The following is a 20081-nucleotide window of genomic DNA, read 5'->3' as shown; positions in this document are numbered from 1 at the left end:
GGCTTTTAGATAATTTAGATATCCTATATATTATGAAGTAGTAAGGTTTTTTATATCTGTTGTTTCATATGGTTGAACTTTTCAGGGAAGCTCTTTATAAATGCCTTGGTGTGATTTAATCCTTTTTTCCTTACCTCCCCGCCAATTCTTAAGCTAAGGGAAGAGCAAATAGTAATATTGAAATTTATTAACGTGACCATAATTTTAGAAAGACAGGCGAATGTATTAACATGATCTGTAGAGAAGCTGCAATCCAAAATATCAACAACCAACAAAAAAATCAGCAAGAATGGGAATATAGATAATCAGAAACATTTAAAATAGATTTTAAATAATAATAGAAGAATTATCTAAATAAGAGCTACAAATTCATAAATTCAGAGTTACATTTCCGTCATATCAATAATAGGCTTTTATCAATTCAAATTATCGCTGATCTTTAGAAGTTTTCATCCTTATTCCAAACAAAAAATAACGCAATAAAATGCACAAAAATTATTCATTCAAACAAAATGAAATAACCGCAAATTTTAGACAATTTTTTGCAACAAAAAAATAAGTTGTTAAAAGATTCATGATGAAGCTAAATATTTGTTAATCTGAATTTTGGAAAATAAATAAAATGATGAACACAAAAGTCTGAATATAAATTAGGCTGACTACATCCATAAGTGGCGAATCTCAGAAACAAAAACAAATCATAAAGAAAAGGTTTGTGCATATAATTAATAGAATATATGCTTATTTGTCAGTATAGTGCTAATAATTGTAAAGAAATTTAAGAAGTTCAGCCTATCTCATGTAGAAACCTTAAAACTTTCCAGTAAAAAATCAAATACTCTTCTAAAAGTTATATTGGTGTTAGGACAGACGAAGTGAGTTATAGAGTAGATGCTGTTAGGACATTCACTTGGATCTTTACAGTATCCAGCTGTCAGTCTACCTTAAATATCCGCCGAGTAACCCCCATTGTCTCCATGGTCTGATGATGAACAGGCATAGTTATAGGGTGGCTTCGCTACTAATATAATTTTTTTTCTCATTTTTTAGGATGATTTAATAGATAAATTTTACATATTGAATATATAAGGGCCTATAATATAAAAAATTGCGACCAATTTCTTCAGGGCTGTATCTCTTCTGAGGGTGGAGTAACCTCCCCAAAAATAGTTATGAACATTCCCTGGACCTATGAGAAGCTTTACTACACAGCAGAACAATATCGGTCCAGAATCTTCGAAAGAAAAAAACGCAGACGGACACAGAGACATTCATATAATTACTTTATGTAAGGACTAGCGGCTAAGCCCCTAGAGGCTTCTTGGGGCACTTGATTTAAGAAAAGGGGGATGCGAACCTCTACTCTAACATAAGCACACCATTGAAATGATTTAAAGATCCAGCTCAGATAAAAAACAAAAATTTGGGAGGGGGAGATTTAATTCCAAATAAGAGAAGCTTCTCTGTAAAGGAGAACCATATCGGTTCAGCGGTTGTCGAGATCCCTCAGTAAAAAAACACAGACAGACATCCTGCTACTTTTAAAAAGGATTGTTAAGTCGAAAATGTTTAATAATTTAGACAAAAAACCTTACTCTTCTTTTTTTCAGAAAATTGCTAAAATATAAAAATAAAATATGATAAATACTGTGCTAGACATTAAAGTTTTGATTTAAGAAAATAATATATAATTTTCAATAATATTATTAACTATTTTATAATTTTATATGAAAAAAAGAAATAAACAATTTCTTTAAGAATTATCTGAAAAATGGATTAATGAATTAGGAATTTATGTGTACTATTTCCAAAGAGAACCTAACTATGAAACGCGCAGTAGTACACAAGAGTACACTTGCTCGCACAAATTCGCGCCTTTCTTTTACCTTCCCTTTTTAGGATTGCACGACTTTCAATCATGCATATTTCTCCCTATCTGTACTCTTCCCCTTACCCCTTTCATAGTTAAAGAGAAGAACAAGCTATCAACCAGATGATTTTGATGCCAAAAATGAGCAATTCACTTTTTAAATTTTTGATTTTTCGTGGATTTTTATAAAATAATTTGGAGGATTTTTTCTCAATAACTTTTCTTTTATATAAGTGTTTTTCTTTACTACGATTTTCAATGAAAAAGTACGTTTTATAATACTATGGTAGAATATTTTGATCCGAGTTGGCAGTTTATGGTAATTTTTCGCTGCATTAGATAAGCACATGGAACCGGTTAATCAGCCATTTTCCATACTCAAATGCATTTGTGATAAATAAACAAACGCAAAAGTGCATTTTTTGCATAATTTTTCAAGGTTTCTGTTTGTTTACATGTTGGTTACTTGTCATTAAATTGTGATTTGTTGTGTGAAGAATGGGTGAAGTGGTTTTAAGCTACGGTGACACATTAATAAGAGAGGTGATAAATTTAAACCATTTTTTTGAGTAAATATAAACTCTGTCAATCTAAAATATAAATTGTTTTTGGAGGCCTATTTGATGTCATGCATTATATTTATAAGATTTCATTTTAATAGTCTTAGCTTTGTTTTGTTACAATTATTAATAGATAGCTTAAATTAAAATATACCCAAAGTACAATTACACTCTTTGTATTATAGATTTAGCTAGTTTTATTAAAATACTTTGTCTCATTGGTTATCATGCAACTATATCTGTATTTAATTCCTATGTTCATAACCTACTTAGGACTAGTCTAAGGAACTTACTTTCTGATTTGGACCAATTTTTTTAAGTTCACACTTAATAAAAGTTAAGTACGAACGAAAAAAGTTTTATTTTATATTTAACTCAAAGGAATTTTATTCATTCTCTATGGTTTCATCAGGATCTAATGGGATAATACACCTGCCCTCAAATTAATGTACGTGCCCAATAATGATGCAACAAATTACCCCCTCTTTAGATTATAATTAGATGTTGAAACAATTGGACCTTCATCTAAATGAAGCAACCAATCAAATTTTAAAGTTGTTAAGACAACGAATAATTTAACAATATTTTAAAACTTTGGGGACCAGTGAAAATAAATAGCCCAATGTCCCCTCCTTCCCTGTATTTTATACTGGATTAGTTATATGGTATTTTTATTGCAGGCTGAGATCAAATTATTGAAAAGCTCAGGATGGCTGAACGATCAAATAATCGGCTTTGCCTTCGAATACATTCAGACAGAGACCTGCAAGAATATGGCAGGTGTCACATTAATTGGACCTGAAGTTACTCAATTTGTGAAGCTGGTTTCAAAGCAAGAAGTGCCCAGCATTTTGGAATCTATGGATCTCAAGGCATAGGGATAATTGAAGAACATTTTTATGTCGATATTATGTATTAATACATAGATATAAATAATCCAATTTAAGTCTGTTCAACTTTAAAAACCTTGTGAAAATTTGGAACTGGATAATATTCTGTCAGACGTACAATTTCATAAAATTGTGAGGATATCTAAACAGGTTTTCAGCTTAGTGTCTTCCACATTTATGACTATAAATTGGTTCGATTGTCTTAAATCTATTGGTTATGTAAGCACCATTAATTGTTAGAAAATAGTTACCTATAAAACGCAAACATTTACAAAGTTAATCCCTACAAAATATTTTTCAATCAAATCTTTGCTCAGAGTAAAAATCTGATAATATTTGCACTGAACAGTATGCAAGATTCTGATAGAGCGGGTGGCAGTCATTGGAGCCTCTTAGGAAAAAGATTTTATCAATGTGTTTGCAATATCTATATTCGTTCTATTATACCTACAAAGTAGTGAGTATTTTTTGTTGTGTAGATTAAGATTTTAATAAATACAGCACTGATTTAGTTTTCTTTATTAGGGAAGCTCTTTATTCGTCCTTGGATTATTTTAGTTTTTTTCTATCCTAGCTTCTAGTACACTAACGGCGCAGCCGTTAGTGTACATGTATAAATGTAAAGACAGTTTTATTATCGATTTTATATGTTTCAAGTAATTTCTTGTGTGATTAAAGTGAAGTTTTACATGCAGATTTAGTTACTGTTTAAACTTTAAATACATGAAATAACTTTCTGGAATATGAGGATTAAAGATTTTAAAAAGCTTTAATGATAAGAATTGTAGTTATATATTGCGATATAGTGGAGACTGAATGGCACATTGATAATTTCTTTTGTAATAGCTTTTATACGAGAAAGAAATGGGTGGATTCATTTGGATTCCAGTAAAGGTTTCAACAGTTCAGAAGCTCAAGTTCTAGCCAACAAAGTGTCAGATGCGGTTGGTGCTAATAGGAATGCTTAATAATAGATAACTTTTACCACATAGTTTTAATTTTAGGTTTAAACTCATGAAAATGAACACAAAACTTGTGGTTTTTTTTACACATTTTTGAGTATCAACTAATTAAAGTAAATTTCTAGTGTTTATAAACAAAAAGAATTAGGTATAAATTACCAAACTCTAACAAAATTTGTGAATAAGCATTTTCTGCAGCAAGTCAGTCAAGCATGTTGATTGTCTACAGCAGAAGAACGGATATGATTGTGGTTGTTTTCTTATTAAACATGCACAACATCTTGTTAGCCTTTACTCACAGGGAAATTGCCAATAATTTTTATTACCTTATCTATTCTGTACTTAAGAAACGTCTTTTTGTCAAAATAAGATTTTTAAAATGTCAAGAATTTTTGGCTAAACTTTGTGTCAAAAATAATTATGCTTAGGATTCAACAGTACGTCTAATGTTAATGTTATATCCATTGCTTTATTGACGATTCCTGCTTTGTTATTGTAACTTATTGGCATTTTCTATAGGATAAAGGACTGAATACAATTACAAGTATTAAAGAAGATGAAATGAAATCTTTTAGAAGTGAAATGGTGGATTTAATCTACTCGCTTAAAGATTGATGTTTGTTTAGCCATAGTTTTGTATAAAAAATACTCTGTCAAACCTCTTAACCTTTTGGTCCTATGTTGATATAGGTACTATTAGCAGTTAAGTTCAACAGAGCAATCCAATGCCTGCAAAATTTTCTTGTGATAGTTCTCTTCCAATCCCGTTAAGTAACCATCTATTATTTTTTTTTTGCCAACGGATCTGTGATGTATTCGGATTGTGATATAATATTATTTTTATAAGAATCTTGCGATTCCTGTTCCGTATCAAAGAGACTTTTCTCATTAGTAGTGCAAAACTAACACATGTAAATAAAGTCTTAACGTCAAAAGATTCATTTCTATATCGAATTTAAGTTTAATTTAATCACATTGGTAGTATTTGCACACTATATGAGTTATGTTTCTATCCAAACCTTTTTTTATTGAAATTTTTATTTATATAGTTTTGTAAAATTTCAGAGATACAAAATGCTCGCCTCGGCCGCCGGTGCGGCGATGGCGGATTTTGTGTCAACGGCGGGAAGTGGAATCATCGCCACAGGAGCTACCGTGGCGGTTGGCTTGGCCTACCGGGCTGTAAGGCCTTATTTTAAGGCGGCAGTTAACTGTCATTTTTGCGACACAGATTGTAAGGTAACTACGCTTTTTACTTCCCCAAGAAACACTAGACATTAAAAGGGACATTTAAATAGGTAAATGAAAGAAAAAATATATTCTCTTCCCAAAAAACTTTAATTTGTGACTTTTTTTATCTTTCATTGAAATATCCTTTTTCCATAAATGCTGAGTTGTTTTTGAATATATTAAAATGTCTAAAATTTTATATTTTTATTTAGGTAAAATATGATGAGCGAAACAGTTGGTACTGTCAGTACTGCGGACAATACAACGGATTTACAGCGGATGGGGATTACAACCAGCGGGACCATTTGTTCACCTCCACGCCTGTCCACATGTTTACCCAACCTAAGAAACAGAGTAAAGAACAGGCCAACAATGGGCTGTGTAAGAAGTGTAATTTAAATCAGGTACCTATCTATATTTTTTCTTCATACAAAATCTATTCTATAGGCCAAGACTCAACATATTTCTATTTATAATATTCTTATTCTGTAATATAAAGCGTCAAGATTTTTTGTCTGATGCTAAAGCTTTCGGAAATTGCTGCTCTAATCTTGTACTTTTCAGGGAAGTTGATTATTTCTTAAGATGGTTTTAAGCTATTTTCATTATCCTCCCCCCGCACTATCTTAGAGGGTAGGGGGCAAGCAGCTATTTCACTATGATGTTTAATTAACAAACTTAGGTATTCTAAGAATCCAAATATTGATTTGATGACAATATCTGCTAAAACATAATTCTATAATTTTAATAATGTTATATGTTATTTAGGAGCTTAAAGTGAGTCAACTAGCCTCTTTCACAAGCGAAGACAAAGATTTTGATGAGTATAGAGCACATTTAGAAAGAGTGTATAGGTAATATTGATACTTCATTGTTTAGAAGCTACTCTGTAAGCTTTTGATCTATGTTTTGTTAAACACCAAAGCAAAAGATTTCTTACACTCTCTACCTTTCTTTTAAAGTACAGTTATGATGTTCATTTTCTATAGTTTTGGTTTAATATATTTTTACACTAGTTTAACATTCCATTTTTTTATGCTTAATTTCTTTCTACTAAGCTGTGAATTGTAAGCATTTTTAATTATTATATTTGTGTGTTCTAGACTCTGTGCTGTATGCGAGGCGGTTTTAGCGGATCGGTTGGGCGAACAAAATGCGATAATCGCCCCCGCTCTGCTTGAACACAAACTAGAAACCAGCCGGCTGGCAAATTCCAACCATTATCAACATTCTCGTGGACAATCTACGTTGAGAAATATTCTGTGTCACCTCCAGATAGCTACAGCAATCTTATATTTTGTAACACTACTCATACCAAATTTATCAGCACAATATTTGCAACTTCTACCAGTTAGTTTTCAAATTGTGCTGGAAAAGTGCATGATAATGAGCTTGAAATATGACGTTGAAATTGTTATATTTCTCACCGGATTGTTGGCATTACTTGGTGTTACACTGAGCATTGGAAATCCTATTTACATCTTGAATATTGTTCCATTTATAATGGAAAATATTGGTCTAGCCAAGAAATGGAGTTTAGCTGTTAGCACAATCTTGTTCACTTTGGTTCCGCTAGTTTCCAAGTTATTGAAAAGACCAAGAACAACTGTGTATCAAAGGAGTGTAGCTGCAATGTTCCCCGACTCCCTAAGCTCAAAATTAATAGCTCTTGATGATGATTTGGATGAAACTTTAACTAGCAGGAATAATATACTTATATTTAGATAATTCACAAACATACTTAAGTTATAGAGTCGCTATGCTATTTGAAAGGAAATATCCTTTTTATATATGTAGTAATGATTTTTTTTAGAAGCTTAAGATTAAACTAACTACTGAAACATTTGAGTACTTCTTTTTGGGAAGGTTCATATATATCCTGGGATGGTTTTAGTCTTTTTCCTTTCCCCCTTTTTTTTATTGAATTTTGATTGGTTGGCTCATTTACAGTCCAAACGACTCAACCATGAATGGTAATCAGAAGTGTAAATTTTGTGTTTACTGTTAATTGGGGATGTACATTAATTTATGGGCCATTGTCTTATCCCTGTGATCCTTGAATACAAGTATCTTATTTCTAAGGGATAGTATAACGACTAAGTCGAGCAGTGAAGGAAAACAGAGCAATGGAAATAACAATCATGGTTCACCATTGAATACCATAGGTTTGTCCTTGTTTTAGAACATTTTTAATAGCATGCTGTTATTGTTATCGAAGAAAAAATAATATGCTATGAAACAAAAATTGTGTTTGTTCATTAATGAAAAAATGAAGGCAGATAACTTATTCTGAAAATAAAATCTGTTTTTAAGTATTTCATGTAATTTTTGTATCTTTATTTTTTTAGGATTATTTACCAAACTGACAGGGTTCGTGAATGCGCCAGCTGTCAAGTCTGCAGGCAAGGACTCGAACCCGAGACGTGTTCACTCCCCGTTGATATGGTCAGGAGATCAGGGCACTCTCAATCATGAGTTTGTTGTTCAGTCAGGAATGATTATTAAATATTTTATTTCATTTTGGATTTTTAAGAAAAGTGCTTTTAACTTTCACGGTTGATTAAAAATCATTAAAAGGCAAATTCAGTTGGTAGATATATTATGCTTGCAAACATGCAGTTACACATTATTTCTCACGATAGGATAGTATTTTTTCTGTGGATAGGAGAACAAACGAGATAAAATATTTATTAAACTGAAAAAGGTCGGGACTGCGACATCGCCTCTCTAAGTTTGGGTGATGAGGGGGAGGAGAGAAGTCCCCTTGGGTCTGTTGTTGGTGGGTTTGGAAGGGCCCTGGGCTCCATCAGCCCATCAGTTTTCTCTCAAAGGTAAGGTATTCTTTATTTGCTGATATTCCGGAAAGAAAACAATGTAGCTGGTTTCATCGTATTTTCACGGTTGCTTTTGATAGGTTATTTTAGGTTTGGTTAGGTTAGGTATATGATTGCCCCGCAGTGTCAGAGTCCCTTGTAGGGGCTGAAAATAGGAGAAAACCTACTGTGAAAATACGACGAAACCCGCTACTTTGTTTTATTTCCATGGTCCCAAAATTCTTTTCTTTGAAATAGTTAACTGTTGTACGTTACCTATAGTTCAAATGATTATTTTGTGGTAAAATATTTGTATTTTAGAGTATACTCGCCAACACCCAACCCAGACGGTATCAGGTTCGCGCCCTCCCGTCCCATCCTGCGTCCCGCACAGCTGACCAGCTGGGTGGCTGGAGGCTACTGGTCACCTCCGGACACAAAGCTGCCGCCAGCTGGAGAGACTCATTCTAGATCATCTTCCCAATCCTCTGGATTCGTTTCAACAGGTATCCTATTATATAAAGTGCTAAGCTTTTTTTTGTCAGTAGCGGAAGATCTCGCTAACCGCTGAACCGATATGGTTTTCCTTTAGAGGGAAGTTTTATAGGACCTGAGATGGTTTTAGGCTATTATATCTTCATATAAGTCTGGATATGGTTTTAATCTATTTTTCTGTCTTTCTATATCAATGGATGCTATGGGAGCAGCCGCTAGCTTATCTTGATTCAAGTCAATATTGTTGAAATTACGAATATTCATATACTTACTTGGGTATACTTGAGTTCTGTATCTTATAGCTCCTCATCTAAAGGTAAGGAAAGGTTTCTACTAGTTTCAATGATGATTCATTTTCAGGATTAATATCTGGCTCTCCATCTCTGGAAAATCTGTCCAACCTTCTACCAACCAATCACGTTTCCCTGCCCACCTCCCCAAGAAACTCTATATTTGGGGATTATGACAGGTAAACATATTAAATATTATTATGAACGTATTACAAAATTGATTCTTAGGATATTAAACTCTATCTGGAATAGACCAGGGATCTAAAGGGATAAGACAATGGCCGATAAATTTATGTACATCCCCAATAATGATACACAAAATTACCCCTTCTGTAGATTTCAAATAGTGTTAGAAATTAGGATACTAAACTTAATCAACCAACCAATCAAAATTCAATAATTCCCAAAAGTTGTTAAGCCAACTAATAAGAAAACGTTATTATAAAACTTTGAGAACTCGTGTCGCCTTCCATCCCTAGAATAAGTACACTTAAAGGAATTATTCGAGTCTTAGGCGAATTCGCGTCTTTGTTAAGGATGTGTATTATTGCTGTTGAGTCGGGTAAAAAGAAAGATTAGGGGTAAATATCTAGGCTTATGGAACAGGCATAACTTATTGTTCGAGTGGTACAAACGAAGAGTAAATATTAAAGTCTTTTTGCTAGACTAATAAAGATTGTATATGATAGAAATATAAAAATGTCGCCCCGCTATACTAGTGTAACAGCTATTTAATGATTTAGGAACTCTGTATTATCGGCGCCAATCATGAAGAGAGACTACTCTAACAATCACAGCTTTGTCACTCAAAGAAGACACACTACGGTAATTTTAGATATTTAGAAGCGATGTTACTATATAATTTTGTTTCTGCGTTAGTCCGTTAATTCATTATGCTACTTACTTTTAGTTTGTATTAAAGGCGTCTCTGAGCGTTTAAAGCCGTCATCTCCCCAAAATCTGGCAAAATCCACATGGCCTATTATACATACCTGCAAGCTCCCCTGAATAGCACAAACATTAATCTGTTACGGATATCTTAAAAGATTTTTCATCCTATTATATAAAGTAGTAAGTTTTTTTTGTGTCAGTAGCTTATAATTTCGATAATTATTAAACCGATTTAGTTTTTCATAGTTTTAATTAAAGTAAGATATTTAGAAATTCATCCGATCCATATCTTGAACTTTTAGGAAGAACAGTTATCGGAATCAAGCATAGGACGTGAGAGTCAAATCGAGCTGCACAAACTATTGAAACCCGCCGCTCAATCCTCGCCAAACTGTTCCATCACCGCCTCCAAGACGGCGTTAAATTCCCCGCCAACCGGCGGTGATAACAATAATATGACAAAGTCATTAAATGAAAAGTTGAGCTTTACAGTGACGGTGACGCCCGTTGGGTTTATATTAGCCGCTAGCTTGACTATTAATTGTGCTTTAATGTACTTTTATTTTGTTAAGTGATACAAAAGTCACTGAAAATTCAAACATACATTATTTCATACTGATACATACTACATAATATCATAATTCATATGCTTAAAATCAGAAAAAAAGGTATACAATAAAAACTTATTTGTACGTCTTTATATTCTGATTGTCTTTAATACGAGGTTTTGTTTGAGAGTCGTGTAAGTGAATCTAGCAATTTTAGGAAGTTTTTAAAATGAAATTTAACAAAATTTAGGGGTTTATAAGTGCTAGAATCATTTCACCACTAGAGAACTTTATTTACAAAAAAAAAGAGAATCATATTTTCTTTATTTTAACACTCCCCCATTCTAAGTCATTTTAATTAGGCAAAATTAATTTTAACGGGATATGCTGTGTTAAAGAAAGAAATATATTTTTCTGAAAAAACTGTCATATTTATATAGAGGTGTTTTTTTCTGTGATAACTATTATATATTTTACCTTATATTGCAAAGTTTTATCTAAACATATAAAGATGCCTCATAGTTGTTTAAATTAGAATATTTCTCATGATATTGTTAAAGAATTTTGTGGTTCATTTTGAGATAGTTTGATAGAAAAAGAAGGAATTTTTTATGTTAGTTAAGCGGTTAGTTTTATAATCTAGAAATCATTTTTTTAAAGCAAAATTTATTAGTCAGGATGGAGTTAAGAAGCTAGTTAAGTTATTAGGTAAGTAATAGTAAGTTAAGTTGATATTTTGCCTTTAAAAAGTTTTTCTAGTTATAATAAGTTAGGTAGGAAAAAATGCCTTCTAAATGCAGTGAAAATGTGATATTGTTCCACAAAATTCAATTTTGTTACATGGGTAATTATTATTTTATTAAATAAGTTGTAAAGGGGGTGTGCATAAAATATGGTCACCCCTCTTTTTGTAATTAGCATTGGTAGGAACTGTAAGTAAGCTTAATAATTCTTACACTTCTTACAACATGATGTTATATAATCAGGATATAGGGAAAGGACAATGGAAGATAAATTGTCTTTTCCCTCGTCCTGTAGAGATAATACATTCAGTTTAAAATCTTCTATATACATAATTGTGATTTTATTGAAGAATAATAATGCCATTCCTGTAGTAAAAAACCTGTATTTTTATTGAGAAAATGTTCATTTTTAAATTTTTAATGTTTGCAGTCAGATTAAATTATGTATTTGTGCCCTGTACCCGGGGCATTTAAAATTGTAGCTATCTGAAATTGAAATTCTCTACAGAAACTGCCAGTTACTATAAAATGTAACGTTTTCTCTCTAGTTTAATATGTTTCTTGTTTAAAGGGTAGTGTACATTAAAGCGTTTTAAACTTATTGATCTATGGAAGTTTATTTAAAGAAAAAAAAACGTTGATATTCGTTTGTCTTTACAATAAGGTATTCTAGAAAATTGTTTATGTCAAAGTGCTTTCACGCCAGGCTACAATTGAATCAAGACAAAAGTAAGTGCCGAGCTCTGGGACCTATGTATGGTGAAATTAGACATAAAACTATAATGATTCCAGGTAAAACCAAAATATTTCAGCGGGATCTTTTTGAGAAAATTAGATTTGAAAAGTTCAAGTTCAATTTTCACCCCCTAGGAGTTGCCGCATAATCATGACAAGAAAAGCAAAGATTGTTTATTTATAAATTTGAACAAGTTTGCTTTTATAAAGTTCTTCATAAAACCACTTCTGAAGGGAGTTAATTAATGGCCATTTTTATCAATTGCTTTGCTAAGGTCACGGAAATTCAGCCTTAAATAAATCATATATAGAGAGGTTTTATGAAAGACTTCATTAAAGCAAAGTTGTTCAAAATTTTAAATAAATAATCTTTGCTTTTCTTGTCATGATTATACAACAACTCCTAGGGGGTGAAAATTTAACCTGAAATTTTCAAATCTAATTTTCTCAAAAAGATCCCGCTGAAATATTTTGGTTTTACCTGGAATCATCATGGTTTTATGTCTAATTTCACCATACATAGGTCCCAGAGCTCGGCACTTACTTTTGTCTTGATTCAATTGTAGCCTGGCGTGCTTTACTTGGTTATCTGTTTTTAGTGACAAAAATGTAAGTAAAACTTTATAGTACTCTACCCTTCCTATTTGATTTAGTTGTCACATATTTTATGTCTAAATATTACCATAAATACAGATCATTTCAGAATAGTACCTGAATAACTTAACTTACGATGGTTAGTGGATTTTTTTCTACAGGGAAAAGGGATGGCTATGTATGAAAATATATCAATTTCGAAACTTTTTCTTCCTAATAATGATTAATGTTGTAATGTCTAATTGAAAAATGGATTTTATATAAATGGATGAATTATCAACGATCTCCCAACCTTTTGATTTTACGAACATTTTTTTTCTATCATCTTTTTTCCCTGATTTCTTGTGTTATTAATAAATTCAGAAATGTTCTGTACTTTATCTCGTGGATAGGACAATGGAATGTAAATTAATCCTCCCAAAATTCTTAAGGCGTAAAATTTCTGCCTTTGGTAAACTGAAAATATTGGGTGTAAGATTGATTTTATGTGCCATTGTCCTCTCCTGTACTGAGTTTATCTCATATTTACTGTAACCTATTATAAAAATAAATATGTCATATATTTAAGGTATGTCAGTTAGGACAATAAAAGTTATTTGAGATGAGAAATAAAAAGCTAGATGTTTATTTTATTTTTGTTTTAGATGTAAAAAATGTACACCCCAGATCCGCAGACTATTTTTGAGCTGTATCAAAAGATCGATAAAGGAGAAAGTTTGGGTAGGTTGATAGTAGTTATTTATCGCATCGTATTATAGACACATTAGACAGCTTTCCGCGGATATTGTAATTTAAAAATGTAGGATTAAAACAAAACTGGTATGATTTTTATTTTAATATTCGTGGAAAGCTGTCTAAAAAGCGATGTTATAGATAATTTTTCAGTTTGACTGAGAATCGGTTATGATACACCAGAATTAATCGGTTTTCAAATCCATTTTTACCCCCCCCCCCCCTTCAGCGGCGGTTAGTGAGATAAATATCTTCAGACAGACAAGACATTTTTCGACCTCATATTAATATCTTTGAAAATTTTATAACCTAAAATAATCAATAAAGAAGCTAGGTACTACTATTGTATAATATGTACACAATTTAGAATTGGTGTGGAAAAATCCGGGAAGGCGTCCACCCACCCCAGAAAAAGTTGTGCAAGCCGCCCCAACCCTTCAGGAATTATGTTTATACTTAATGAATGAAATGATATTTAGCAAATTATAGTGAAGTTTGCATATTATCTTGAACCGCTGCTTGTGTTATTTTCAATTAGGAATTTTTCGTTATATTTATGGGCATTCTAAGTTTGATAACTTACTTAGCAAAAAAATGTCGAAGTGGAAATTGAGTTGTAAATTGACGGAATAATTTGGAATCCTACGAAAATGATATACGTAATTTTGCCGTATTTTTTAGAGAAACTATAAATTACAGATAAAAAATTCAACTGTAATACATTATCGTATAAAAAAGATAATAGTTATCAATCGCGTCGTATTGCGGAGAGGTTTCTACGGATATTAAAAGGACAATTATAAAATTAAAACCAGTTTTGTAAGCCTCGAAGGCCCGGGCGAAAAGAACTGGTATTAATATTATGATTTTTATTTTGATATTCATGGAAAATTATCTGTAATACGCCATACATAATATGAGGACCGGTTCTAATCCACCTGCTATTAATAGGTTTCTTTCAAAGCTAAAATGGAAAGATACATAAGAAAATGAAAAAGAGTATAAATAATATTTAACTTAAATCTACAAGCTCTTATCAAACATTTCGTTATTAATAACATTGTTTGATATAAATGACTTAGATTTTACTACTTAGTCTTATTTTGATATTAAGGAAAAATAGACAGTTAAACTTAAAATCAAATTAATTCAAGCACGTTAGGTGATAAAAATGGGTAAAGTGATACTTATCAGAGAGGGATGTACATTCAATTGTAAATTAAATGCAACTGGTCCCCAAGCTTTAAAACGAATAGGCAATTAAGTTGTTGGGTTTTATTAACAAAGTTTATTAAATGTTAATTTTGATAGGATGGTACATTGGTACAAGCTAACAGTGTTCACACTTTTCCCCAAATGATTTAGATCTACAGAAATTGTATTTTTGTTTTCATAGTATTAGGTGTTGAATCAATTTATCGTTGATTGTCATATCCTTTATATCAAATATTGAAAGTATAAGCTCAATACTGCCGCAGGCGGCTCCTGAACCGGACGCCGACGATTTTGATTTTGAGGAGGAGGCCCAGGGGGTTGTTACCCCCCAAAGAAGAGCTCCAGGTACAAAAAAATTTTACTTCCTTTAGTTAAAAAGGTACATCCACAAATAAATCCTTTCCATATGTTTATCCCTGTAAGGTGGTAGTATTTATTATTTTTGAACGGCTGAAAGGTTGGAGGCAAGTATTTTAAGGAGTGTATATTCTGCATAGAATCTTCGGATAAGGGAGGGGAAAATATGAATATTGGACACTAAATAGTTATCTTTACTTCAGGGTCAGAATTGAAGGGCTCCGCCCGTAAACAAACAGCTTCATTCGACAGTGTTCTTTCAAACATGAAGAGACACAAGATCATGGACGACCAGGGACAAGAACCTAAGGATGGACAGAAGAAATAATAAGGGCAATACGGACACACACTAGTTATTGAGTAGCTGTGCTACTTATAATCCTGTTTTTTAAATAGGCTGTGATTGTAAACTTTTTGTAAAGTGTACATTTTTATTATTATTTTAATTATTATGTAAAATTCTTATCTTTAGCATTTTCAATTGTAAATATCAACAAATTATTAGTAATGAATTCAAATCAAGACAAAAGTGACAAACTACGCAAATGGAGCAGTGAAGTTTCAATCTGTGAGACAATTCCATCAAACTCAAGTATTATTGGAGAAAAGGAAAAAAATGCGAGGAAAATTCGCCCATCCTCAACGTATGACGCGCTAACTTTTGAACAACATCTCGTATGGAAGGATGGACGCGTTACAGAAAAGTACACTGTGCGTCGGTTCCATGTGGCGGATTATGCCAATCAGCTGGTTGAACAGCTGATCGATGATATTTTGGATTATGTTGTGGAAACGGCTGAACGACGGAGACGAGAACAAATTGTTGAAAATTATTTGACCAGAGCGATTCCTGCCCCTTTAGTTTCTAGGTAGGTTTTTGTTGAAAAGTTGTACTTTTTTTGAGTGAAAAAAATAAATGAATGTATTAAGCAAACCTAATACTAGTATTACTCTGAATTATGTAATGTGTTTATATCCATCCATATCTCTCGTAAATCAGTGAAAAATGTTACTAAATGTCGCTAGAAATGGATTTTGATTTATTATTAAGTGGATCTTACACCAGATTATTATGTATTCTAATCTAATAAATTGGAACTTGTAGCTGGCTAAAGTAACTATCCACTCCTTTTCCCCATCCCTTCCTCTCCTACTAGATGAACGAACTGACCATTTGTTAATGTCCATGTTTGCAACGTAAATTCTATATCCATTTGCTATATCACGCTACTAGCGGCTACGCCCCTAGAGGCCTCTAGTGGCACTTTAAATGTTTTTGTTTGATAAAGTCTCTACTATAATTTTTTACGTACGATACCTCTTCATTTGAAGTTGAAGTCTCCTAAACGTTTTTTAAAATTTCGATTTTTTTGTCATTTCTCTTGGGAGGGTGGTGGTACCCTCCCCCAAAATAGTTAAAAACCTTCCCGGGACTTATGAGAAGCTACCCTGTTAAGGAGAACCCGATCGGTTCAGCGGTTAGCGAGATCCTTCGGTACACACAGACAGACACACAGACAGACACATAGACATCCTGTTACTTTAGTATAAGGATATTAAAGTAACCCAGACTATCCTTTTAAACTCAATTTACTGTTCTTATTCCGTTCTTCATTATTCTTGCTGCGCTACTTAATAAAATTTGTTTTATCTAGAGATGAGGTGCAACAGTTAGGTGAAAGTCTTGGCACTGCCTCTCTAAGCCTACAGAGTAACACAATACGGCTTCGCGCGGCTTGGAAACTTATTCTTGTTAGCACGGCTCAACAACTTTGTCTTTCATACAGGTAACCAAATATATTGAATTAGCGGCTGCATCCCAAGCATGTAGAGGCTCAGTATTTAAAGGGATTAGAAGGCTAACTAAAAAAAGACTTAAACCTATTAGGATCTATGTCAATCTGCCCTGAAAAGAACAGCTGAATTAGTTCTGTAGTTATTAAAATCTTAAGTTTCAGACAAAAATAACCTTACTATGTATAATAGGTAGGATATTACTTACCTAAAAAAGAGTCGACATATCCTGGTTCAAAATCATTGTCCCATCCATTTTGACTAGGTAGTTGTTTTCAAATATGTGCACTATTACTAAAATAAATTTTTAGACCATGGAAAGATAACGAAGTAGCGAGTTTCGTCGTATTTTCACAGTAGCTTTTCTCCTATTTCTAGCCCCTTAGGGGGGGGGGGGGGGGCGGGCTCTAACCTTGCAGGGCAATCATTAACATGTAACTAGCCTAACCTAAAATAACTTACCAAAAGCTACTGTGAAAATAGACGCAACCCGCTACTTCATTTTCTTTCTATGATCCAAATTTTTTTGTTGGAAATAAGGATTGTAAATCTATACCGTATATGAAGTAACAGATATCTAGCTTTTTAAAAAGTATTAAGTCATATTTTTAGAATATCCTTGATTTAGGAGAATACTAGAGAGGTATGACTTGAGTCTTCGATCTCAACTTGAAGAGCAAGGTTTCGAACCCAGATCAATCTTGACTGATGCTTCATCGGGTAGGTTTTATTTAGCACTTTTCACTTGACTTTCGAATTAACAAATTACGTAAATGAGATATAGCCACAGTAATCAAAGAAAAAAAATTAAAGTGGTGTTAATTTATGTACATTGTACAGATCCCATAAAACACGCTGTTTTGTACAAACATCCTGTAAAGTAAACAATATACAAATATTTCTTCTAAAACTGGTTATAAAAATTGATTGTACTAAATTTTTGTCCACTAAGTACTAATGTTTTCTTTTTAAGGACTGTTAGTGAAATTGATCAAAGAACGTATCAAGATATACGTGGAACATAGGAAGAAGCGTACAAGAAGCAGAGATGAAGTCTTAAATTCTATAGGTACGTAATTAATAATAATACGCTTTATAACACCCGCGGCAGAAGCGTAATTGTTAACGTGTCAGGTTCGAGTCTATACCTTGCGTCTTACTAGGACGTTTATAATGTTAACTTCATGTAAACATAAGCGATTTAGCCTATACTGTTTCACCTGTCAATAATAACATGTAAATAAACAATAAATTGCGTCTAAGAAGATTTTTGATTGGCAGAAATGTTGAAGTCAAGTTATACATATTACCTATGCAAGAAAGGGGACAATGGGCTATTTATTACACTAGTCCCCAAAGTTTTGTAATAACGTTTTCTTATTCTTTGGCTTAACAACTTTGGGGACTTTAACTGAATTTTGTTTTTTTTTTGGTTTATTAAGTTGAGTGTTCATACGTTTTCACCACTAATTTTAATCTATAGAAGGGGCAATTTAGTTTGTTAGGGGAATGGGGATGTACATTAATATATCGGCCATTGTTTTATCCCTTTAGATCCCTGCATATTATATTATAATTATTCTTAATTTTATGTTATTTATTTATTGTTAGGGTCTAGAAATAAAGAAAATCCACAAAAAAGTATAGATATGCCAAAAGAACAAAGAGTTACTGAAACCCAAACTCGTGAAACTGAAAACATAGATTCGGTAGGGGATAGAACTGACATACAGCAACAAAGTGAAAACTTGGAATCGTTGGAGGATAGAACAGAAATAGAGCTAGAAAATGCGCTGGTCAAATATTTTGAGGATAATGATATTGATACGAGTGAGACTGAAAGGTATGTTTTGTAAGATTTTTAATATTTAGTCCAAATGAGATTTTTTGTTCATTAGGAATACTAATTATTGGTTTTTAATAATAAATTATAGTTTTGATATTTACTCCAGTATGGCTTCAAAAACTTTTAGCATCCGTTGGATTAGAACCGGTTCTCGGCCATGCAGAAAAATTATGTATGGCAATGTACTAGGGACAATTTTCCACGATTTAAAATAAAAATATTAAAATTTATACAAGTTTTATTTTTATAATTTTTCATTTTTACAAAATATTAAAATTTATACAAGTTTTAGCTTTTATAATTTTTCATTTTTACATCCGCGGAAAGCTGTCTTTAATACAATGCAATAAATAACTATACAAAATTTATTTTGGTATTCTAATTTATTTAACTTGCAAAACTTATCAGAAAAAATCATGTTTCAGAAGTGAGTCAGACGCTTTAGTAGAATCCATCTCAAGCGAGGCTTACTCAGAACTACAAGAGGTCACCGACAGAATACTCACCCTTGCCGTATAATATCTCAAGAATGCCACTTTTAACTTGGTTGAAGAAGCCTCGGATGATATTAAACAAATTGTTTACACTCGTCTTTAGACAAGGATAACCATTATCCAGGGTTTGGCAGCTTGGATTGTCCAAAAATCAGCTGAATTTGCATGCTACTTGTCCCTATTAAAACTTAAGTTCGGAGAAAAATTTCCTTCTAAAAAGGAATTAGAAAATACTTTATGTTAACTCTCAAGTTTTGTTTTTCCTCATCTTCCATTTTTTATATGTTTTCTTTTTAAGAATTTCTAATACACTTATTATTTATGTCATATTCTTTAAAACTATAAATAAAGATTTAAAATTAACTGCATATTTTTAGTAATTAACTTTTGAAATTTTTGAATTATCCCTGTGTAATATATATTTGTTTAGCAAGGCGATAACTTGCAATCTAAATGTCTCCAAAGTTCACTTTCATGAAACTACCCCTTTTCAATATTTGTCTAATTTCTAAACTTGTTAGACGTGTTTGTTTAGTAAGAAGATAACGTTTAATCTTGAATGCCTCCCCCTACATGGAACTATCTCTTTTCAGCATTTGTCTACTTTCTGCTTTCTTGTCAGACAGTCTTACATAGAACTACCCCTTTACAATATTTGTCTAATTTCTTAACTTGTTTGTTTTGTAAAAAGATAACTTGTAATCTTAATGTATTCTCACTGTCTCAGTCCATATTCATGAAACTACCCCTTTGCAATATTTGTCTAATTTCTTGTCAGACGTGTTTGTTTAGTAGGAAGATAACTTGTAATCTTAATGACTCCACCACATTTTAGAAATTACTTAGCGTACATTTGATATCAGGGATTTAAAGGGAAAAGTAAATCAGCAAAGATAATTTTTAGATTAATTTTAAATTGCCAACTTTATTTAGAAGAGCATCAGCAACTACTGCATAGATTCTATATTATAAGTGGTATATAAAGATTTAAGAACAATTCGTTAGATGAAGGATGTTAAAAG

The 20081-nt window shown here is 32.3% G+C and overlaps 3 protein-coding genes across 12 annotated transcripts; all 3 read left to right on the top strand.

The window, feature by feature from the left end:
• The first annotated feature begins 2196 nt into the window (after nt 1-2196).
• Nucleotides 2197-4303, top strand: Den1 (SUMO peptidase family member deneddylase 1). Its single transcript, XM_080151912.1, has 4 exons — nt 2197-2413; nt 3111-3302; nt 3638-3716; nt 4167-4303. The coding sequence occupies exons 1-4, from the start codon at nt 2369-2371 to the stop codon at nt 4286-4288; spliced, it is 438 nt and encodes a 145-aa protein (XP_080008038.1). The 5' UTR covers nt 2197-2368; the 3' UTR covers nt 4289-4303.
• A 485-nt stretch (nt 4304-4788) lies between these two features.
• Nucleotides 4789-13266, top strand: LOC145312569 (uncharacterized). 10 transcript variants are annotated; one of them, XM_080151892.1, is made up of 13 exons: nt 4789-5521; nt 5725-5916; nt 6281-6366; nt 6616-7216; nt 7596-7677; nt 7861-8005; nt 8218-8343; nt 8647-8831; nt 9181-9289; nt 9854-9935; nt 10304-10669; nt 11588-11864; nt 12681-13266. In XM_080151892.1, the coding sequence occupies exons 1-11, from the start codon at nt 5357-5359 to the stop codon at nt 10574-10576; spliced, it is 2046 nt and encodes a 681-aa protein (XP_080008018.1). In that variant the 5' UTR covers nt 4789-5356; the 3' UTR covers nt 10577-10669; nt 11588-11864; nt 12681-13266. The 10 variants fall into 10 exon arrangements, with proteins under 10 accessions (XP_080008018.1, XP_080008003.1, XP_080007987.1 ...); XM_080151877.1 differs by having other exon boundaries at nt 10948-11864; XM_080151861.1 differs by having other exon boundaries at nt 10836-11864.
• Nucleotides 13267-14773: 1507 nt separating this feature from the next.
• LOC145312637 (uncharacterized) lies at nt 14774-19422 on the top strand. Its single transcript, XM_080151901.1, has 7 exons — nt 14774-14913; nt 15129-15794; nt 16581-16712; nt 17348-17439; nt 17693-17788; nt 18331-18562; nt 18991-19422. Exons 2-7 carry the CDS (start codon nt 15433-15435, stop codon nt 19082-19084), a joined length of 1008 nt encoding a protein of 335 aa, XP_080008027.1. The 5' UTR covers nt 14774-14913; nt 15129-15432; the 3' UTR covers nt 19085-19422.
• The last annotated feature ends 659 nt before the right edge of the window (nt 19423-20081 follow it).

The sequence above is a fragment of the Acartia tonsa genome, chromosome 1 (genome assembly GCF_053477335.1).
Source record: "Acartia tonsa isolate MP-2025a chromosome 1, ASM5347733v1, whole genome shotgun sequence".
Taxonomy (NCBI): Eukaryota; Metazoa; Arthropoda; class Copepoda; order Calanoida; family Acartiidae; genus Acartia; species Acartia tonsa.
This window is presented reverse-complemented; position numbering and strand designations above follow the sequence as displayed.

What these genes read in the sequence shown, in the direction of transcription:
- LOC145312569 (XM_080151892.1), top strand. Translation starts at nt 5,357, where the DNA reads ATGCTCGCCTCGGCCGCCGGTGCGGCGATGGCGGATTTTGTGTCAACG. An exon ending in AGAAGTGTAATTTAAATCAG is followed by an intron (nt 5,917 to 6,280) that starts GTACCTATCTAT and finishes TATGTTATTTAG; the next exon opens with GAGCTTAAAGTGAGTCAACT. An exon ending in CCATCAGTTTTCTCTCAAAG is followed by an intron (nt 8,344 to 8,646) that starts GTAAGGTATTCT and finishes TTTGTATTTTAG; the next exon opens with AGTATACTCGCCAACACCCA.
- LOC145312637 (XM_080151901.1), top strand. Translation starts at nt 15,433, where the DNA reads ATGAATTCAAATCAAGACAAAAGTGACAAACTACGCAAATGGAGCAGT. An exon ending in TGAAGTCTTAAATTCTATAG is followed by an intron (nt 17,789 to 18,330) that starts GTACGTAATTAA and finishes ATTTATTGTTAG; the next exon opens with GGTCTAGAAATAAAGAAAAT. An exon ending in GATACGAGTGAGACTGAAAG is followed by an intron (nt 18,563 to 18,990) that starts GTATGTTTTGTA and finishes ATCATGTTTCAG; the next exon opens with AAGTGAGTCAGACGCTTTAG.
- Den1 (XM_080151912.1), top strand. Translation starts at nt 2,369, where the DNA reads ATGGGTGAAGTGGTTTTAAGCTACGGTGACACATTAATAAGAGAG. An exon ending in GTGACACATTAATAAGAGAG is followed by an intron (nt 2,414 to 3,110) that starts GTGATAAATTTA and finishes TTTTTATTGCAG; the next exon opens with GCTGAGATCAAATTATTGAA. An exon ending in TGGAATCTATGGATCTCAAG is followed by an intron (nt 3,303 to 3,637) that starts GCATAGGGATAA and finishes ATCTTTGCTCAG; the next exon opens with AGTAAAAATCTGATAATATT.